The sequence below is a fragment of the Papio anubis genome, chromosome 20, assembly GCF_008728515.1.
Source record: "Papio anubis isolate 15944 chromosome 20, Panubis1.0, whole genome shotgun sequence".
NCBI lineage: Eukaryota > Metazoa > Chordata > Mammalia > Primates > Cercopithecidae > Papio > Papio anubis.
In genome coordinates, this window is record NC_044995.1 from 4,969,812 (window position 1) to 4,976,374 (window position 6,563).

Genomic DNA, 6,563 nt, shown 5'->3' on the forward strand with positions numbered 1-6,563 from the left:
AAAAAAAAAAAAAAAAAAAAAAAAAAATATATATATATACACACACACACACACACACACACACACATATATATATAGTAAAAAAAAGAAAAAATAGCCAGTCATGGTGGCACATACCTGTAGTCCCAGATACTTGGGAGGCTGAGGTGAGAGGATGGCTTGAGCCCAAGAGCTCAAGGCTGCAGTAAGCCATGATTGCGCCATTGCACTCCAGCCTGAGTGACAGGCTGTGTCAATATTTGGAGTGCAAATATATATTACATATATATTTATATACACATATTAAATAACACATTATATATATACACATTATTAAACTGCATAGAGGCTGGTGCCTGGAAAGTTGTATTAGCGAGAAGTCATGTGTGATTGTGTGAAACCACTAAGATTTAGAAGTCGCTTGTTACTGAAGCCTCACCAGTCAGACTCTGCTATACTTCTTTTCTATTTTCTAGCAACAGGGTCCCACCCTGTCACTCAGGCTGGAGTGCAATGGCATGATCATGGCTCACTGCAGCCTTGAGTTCTTGGGCTCAAGCCATCCTCTCACCTCAGCCTCCCAAGTTATCTGGGACTACAGGCATGTGCCACCATGACTGGCTTTTTTTTTTTTTTGAGACGGAGTCTTGCTCTGTGGCCCAGGCTGGAGTGCAGTGGCACGATCTCAGCTCCCTGCAAGCTCTGCCTCCCAGGTTTACGCCATTCTTCTGCCTCAGCCTCCCGAGTAGCTGGGACTACAGGTGCCCGCCACCTCGCCCAGCTAGTTTTTTTTTGTATTTTTTAGTAGAGACGGGGTTTCACTGTGTTAGCCAGGATGGTCTCGATCCCCTGACCTCGTGATTCGCCCGTCTCGGCCTCCCAAAGTGCTGGGATTACAGGCTTGAGCCACCGCGCCCAGCCGATGGTTTTAAATGGCTTCATGTTACATAGAATTTCCCCAGATGCTGGCTGCCCTCCGGGAAAGATGCCTCCAGGACGCAGCAAGTGCCTAAGCACGCGAGCCCTGCCATACCCACCACAATGTTCTTTCTGGGAGTAAAGCTGGCCAGCAGCAACCCAGAGGAGACAAGCAGGAGCCAGCTGCTGGTGGGAAAAAGGAAAAAGGCCTTGAGAGGCTATGCCCAAGGGATAATACCTTTATGAGGTCACGGTCTGGCCCTTGGATTTACTGGGCTGGAAACTCCATTTTGACAGCGACCTGTAAGTGAACAAAAGTGGAGTGGCTGACTCATGCTTTCACACAGAAAGGAAAGATAATAGCTAATGTTTATTGAGCACTGGTCATGTCACCAGCATGTGCCAAATCCATTCGTTCGTTTATTCACTCATTCATTCACTCGATAATTATTCACCGAGTTTCCTGTTTATGCCGGTCACTGGGGAAACAGCAGCAAAGGAAACAACCCAGCTCCTGCCTTCAGGATGCTCAAGTTCTGGTGGGGAAGAGAAGCTAACAAACAAATGAGCAAGGAACCGCTGAACAGGTCAGATGGAGAAAGTGCTGTGGAGGACAATAAAGTACCACAGAAGAAAACAGGATGCCACAGAGTTTGATGGGTCACTATTCACACAGGGCGGCCAAGGAGGGACTCACCCAGAGGGAGGCATCTGAGCTGAGACCCAAAGGAAATCAGGGAGCGAGTTGTCAATATCTGGGAAGGAGTCCTCCAGGCAGAGAGCTTTCTATGCATTATCCTATTTAGTCTATACAACAGCCCAGGACGCCGGCTCCAGAATTATCACCACTTCATAGGAGAGTATGGCACTCGTATTTTCCAAAGCAGGTCACAGCAGTATTTCTGGTCCTGTGTGCTCTTTGGAACCTTGTAACCTCTCTTCCCAGGAGTCAGGGTCTCTGTTCCTCCCCATTTGGAGCTGGGCAGAGCTGTGACTGCTCCTACCAACAGAGGACTGGCAGCAGTAAGGCCATGAGACTTCCAAGTCTGGGTCATAAAAAACAACTCGCACCTGGCTGGCTCACTCAGGCTGCTCACCCATGGAAGCCAGTTTCCATGGCATGAGGCAGCCTAAAGTAGCCCAGGCAGAGAAACCACATGGAGAGGCTCAGGTGGAGAGGAACTGAGGCCCCCGGCCAACAGCCAGCATCAGCTGCTGGGTGAGTGGGCAAGTCCTCAGACCACTTAAATCCCAGCCTTCAAATCTTCCTGCTAAGGCACAGGCATTGGGGAGCAGAAACAGGCCACTCTGCTGTGCTCACTCTGAATTCCTGGCCCACAGGATCCATGGGCACAAGAAATGGCGATTCTACACCAGTGAATTGTGGGATAATTTTTTCCTAGACACAGTAACCAGAACAGAGAGTCCCTGCTGCACAGAGGTTAAGTCACTGAAGACGGTTCTCATTTCATGACAGTTCAGTATGTGCAGATCACTGTGCTAAGTTCTCGGGAGGTATTATCTGTAGAACCTTCCCAATCACCCTTTCCAAGGTAAGAATGATTTCCCCTTTGGGGAGATGAGAAGCAGAGGCTCAGGGAGAAAATGACTTGCCCAGGGCCACACAGCTCTTAAGTGGCAAGCCAGACACATGATTTTGTTTAATCTTCCCCTCCATTCTATGAGGTAGGGATGATCATCCCATCTTTGAAACCTGCAAAATGATGCTCAAAGGGTGACAATTCTCCTTCCCCCAGACCTGACTCCACTCACCTAGAAAACAGTGGGGACGCAGCTGGAATCCAGAACCTAAAAGCCCATGTTCTTAACCTAGTGCCAGTTCACACAACGAAAATGCAAAACCGGACTGGGATCTTGGGGCAGCAGGTCAGAACATTCTTGTAGATTTAAATCTGGAAGCTGATGTTGGGTGTGGAATCAGGGTAAGAGAGTCTTTTAACCATGTGCCATCCCCGGTTCTGACACCGTCACCAGCCTGGTCTAGGCCACCATCTCTCCCTTGTACTACTGCAGCAGCTTCCTAACTAGACTTCCGGCTTCTACGCTTGTCCCTACATCGATTTTCAACCCAGTAGCTAGAGGGGTCCATTTAAAATCTAAGTCAGACCCTGCCCCTGTCAGACCCTGGCCCATATGGTGGGTCGGACACGGTGGCTTACGCCTGTAATCCCAGCACTTTGGGAGGCCGAGGTGAGCGGATCACGTGAGGTCAGGAGTTCCAGACCAGCCTGGACACCATGGTGAAACCCCGTCTCTACTAAAAACACACACACACACACACACACACACACACATCAGCTGGGTGTGGTGACAGGCGCCTGTAATCCCAGTTACTTGGGAGGCTGAGGCATGAGAGTCACTTGAACCGGGGAGGTAGAGGTTGCAGTGAGCCAAGGTCGCACTGCTGCACTCCAGCCTGGGCGACAGAGCGAGACTCAGTCTCATAAACAAACAAATACATTAAAAAAAAATGTAAGTCAGTCCCTGTCCCTCCTCTACTCAAAACCATATGGTGGATTTCATTTTAAACAGAATCAACACCAAAATTCCTACCATGGCCCAGGAGCCCCTGTATGATCTGCCACTTCCCTGTTCCCTCTCTGACCTCTCCCACCATCTCGCCTTGCTCATGCTGAGTCAGCCACACTGGCTTCGGTGCTTTTCCCCAATTGTGACAAGAACATTTCTTCCCCAAGACCTTTGCACCTGCTCTCCCATCTGCCTGGAACACTGTTCCCCCAAGAGTGCACACATGTCACTTCCTCATCACCTTCTTTAGCTCTCTGTTCAAATGTCACCTTCTCAGAGATCTTCTTGGACACGATTTTACTGTGTTTTTTTTCTTTTTTTTGAGACGGAGTTTCGCTCTTTTGGCCCAGGCTGGAGTGCAATGGTGCGATCCTGGCTTACTGCAACCTCTGCCTCCTGGGTTCAAGTGATTCTCCTGCCTCAGCCTCCCATGTAGCTGGGATTACAGGTGCGTGCCACCACGCCTGGCTAATTTTGTATTTTTAGTAGAGATGGGGTTTCACCATGTTGGCCAGGCTGGCCTTGAACTCCTGACTTCAGGTGATCCCCCCGCCTTGGCCTCCCAAAGTCCTGGGATTACAGGCTCAAGCGACCGTGCCTGGCCCTGGACACCATTTTACTAATAGCGTGTTTTATCCTCCTTACCTTGCTCTATTTTTCTTCACAGTGCTTGTCACCACCTGACATACTCTGAGTTACTAGAATGTAAGCTTCATAATGGCAGGGACTTTTCCCTGTCTGGTTTGCCACAGTATGCCCAGAGCCTCACACAGGCCTGGCACAGAGCAAATGCTGGGTCTACGTTTGCTGAGTGAATAAATCATTGTCTCCTTTGCAGAAGAAAACGTGCCAAGAAGGCAGGGGGGTCCCCAGCTGTGTCACACACATTCATCTTTCAGGCAAGTCTAGACATCTAGCCAGAGACTCAAAGCTCAGGGCCAGAATTATCTAGCTGGATGGTCCTTAAAAAAGACCTGCCACTTAGAAACAGATCTGTATAGGGGTTAAGAGGATAAACTTGGGACATAATCTGCCTGGGTTTGGATCTTGCTTCTGCCATGTATTACATGATGGTGGGCAAAAAATATATATTATTTTTTCCCTTTGGGACAGAGTTTTGCTATGTCACTGAGGTTGGAGTGCAGTGGCACGATCTCAGCTCACTTGCAACCTCCGCTTCCTGGATTCAAGCGATTCTCCCTGCCTCAACCTCCTGAGTAGCTGGGATTACAGGTGCATGCCACCATGCCCGGCTAATTTTTTTTATTTTTAGTAGAGACGGGATTTCACCATGTTGGCCAGGCTGGTCTCGAACTCTTGACCCCAGGTGATCCGCCCGCCTCGGTCTCCTAAAGTGCTGCGATTACAGGCGGAAGCCACCATGCCCAAATTTTTTGGATTTTAGAACCTATTACATATTACATATTACAACACCGGCGAGATCCAGGGGCAACTCTCCATAAACAAGTATATGATTTGCACAACAAAATCTTTAAAAATTCTAAATAGTCACACATCAGTTCAGAGTGGGTATTGCCAGCAAACAAGTTCAAAGCCAGGTGAGGTTGGGCTACCAGGTAAGTTGCAAAACAGAGAAAAAGATCTTTCAGTTTTTACAACGTTTTGGATTTTAAAGTCATAGATAAAGGATTGCAGACCTGTAAATACTCTTTAACATTTCTTTTTTAGTGTCTGGCATCCCCAACCACCCTGAAAATGTGAATTAGCTGGGCAGGATTTTTGTTTTAGACACTGCTATAATAACGTGGGCTTGAGCAGTGCCTATTAGACTAGCACCGTTCAAGCCCCGGTTATAGTAGGGTAATATCGGTTGCACGGAGCCTTCCATATAGTAAACACTCAGTAAAAGTGGATGTGCTGAAGTCACCTATGCAATGGCCAGGTCAGGACTTGAAAGCCCAAGACTCCAACCCTCAGGCCAGTCTTTATCTTAATTTATTTGACTTACTCAACAAATGTTTAGTGAACAGCTGCTATGTGTCAACTACTGTATAGTGTTCCTCCTAGAAACTTCAGGAGATAACAGCAAAAAGGCTAAAGGTCAGACCCCACCCCAACGCAGGTGGGCGGTTGCCTAGGCGACAGAGACTCCCTTCGGCCCCATCCTCCATAGAAACCATGGGATGACTTAGATGCCAAGTTTGACAGCGGAGGAGCCAAAGGTGGCTTCGGAAGCTCAAGAGAAAGCCAGTGAACCCCGCGACCCGGAGCCGCTCTCATTCCGAACCCCAACCGCAGGGGCCCCCACCTCCCACAAAGGGTCGTGCTGACGTCACGGACACCCCAGCCGAGCTGCGGCTAGGGGGTCGGGGGACGTACGGCCATTCCGCCTCGCTTCCCCTCACCTCTTTACTTAGCGACGGGGTTGGGATTCTAGGCTTCTGCAGCCTGACCGTTCGGATCCTCCGCAGTTACCCGGACTCACCTTCTCGGTTGCCCAGCGAAAACTTCCGCTGGGCGGAGAGCGCTGCGCGCGCATCCTGAGCCTGTGGCGTCCGCGCAGGCGCCGCGGACTTCCCGAAGGCCCCTGGGCTTCGCCTACCTGCGAACTCCGTTTCCCAGAGGCCTCCGCGGCAGGCCCGCCCTCTGATGCCAGACGGAATGGGGATTATTCCGTCATTACTCATCCCCCTGCCCACCGTTCTAGCCTCTTTGGAAGGCCTTCTGGTTCTACTGCGCATGTGTCAGTGTGAAACCAATCGGAATACACCGTAAGGCATCTCTCCACCAGTCAGAGGTCACATTACCACTTCTCCCGCCTCAACTCCACCCCTTGCTTCCGCGCGTTTTCTCAGAAATCCCGTCTCAATACGTTTCCATGGCAACCTACCGCTTGCTCTTCGTAAGAAGGGAAGACTCCCAGTCTTCTAATAAAGGCAAGAAGCTAATTAGATGATTATTTAACAAGGTAAAAATCTGGACTACAAACCCTGATGCCGCCTGGTCCTGATTCTGTTTCTACTCTACTCCCAGAGTGCTAAGTAAGGCTGAAGAAGCGGGAGGAGATGGGAAGGCGAACGAAGTCGCCCGCACAGCCCTCTGGGAAATAGAGTCTTGGCGCTGGCGCGGAGGATCCTGGGTGCAGCCGCTCAGAG

The 6,563-nt window shown here is 49.8% G+C and overlaps 1 protein-coding gene across 10 annotated transcripts in view; it reads right to left on the minus strand.

Annotated features, from left to right (window-relative positions):
• The window catches only part of VRK3 (VRK serine/threonine kinase 3), a 48,007-nt gene extending 41,510 nt beyond the window's left edge, over positions 1-6,497 (minus strand). For 3 of the 10 annotated variants that reach the window (XM_021931336.2, XM_003915942.4, XM_021931331.2), the window contains exons 1-2: positions 5,894-6,303; positions 1,136-1,198 (exon numbers count right to left, since the gene is read on the minus strand). Coding sequence is in view for 1 of the 10 variants with exons in the window: in XM_017952604.3 (XP_017808093.2) it covers positions 5,894-5,947 (54 nt within the window). In the remaining 9 variants the exon portion in view is untranslated. Of the gene's footprint in view, positions 1-1,135; positions 1,199-5,813 lie in introns of all 10 variants that reach the window. The other 7 variants (XM_021931333.2, XM_021931332.2, XM_021931335.2 and 4 more) reach the window with 7 other exon arrangements.
• Between the last annotated feature and the right edge of the window lie 66 nt (positions 6,498-6,563).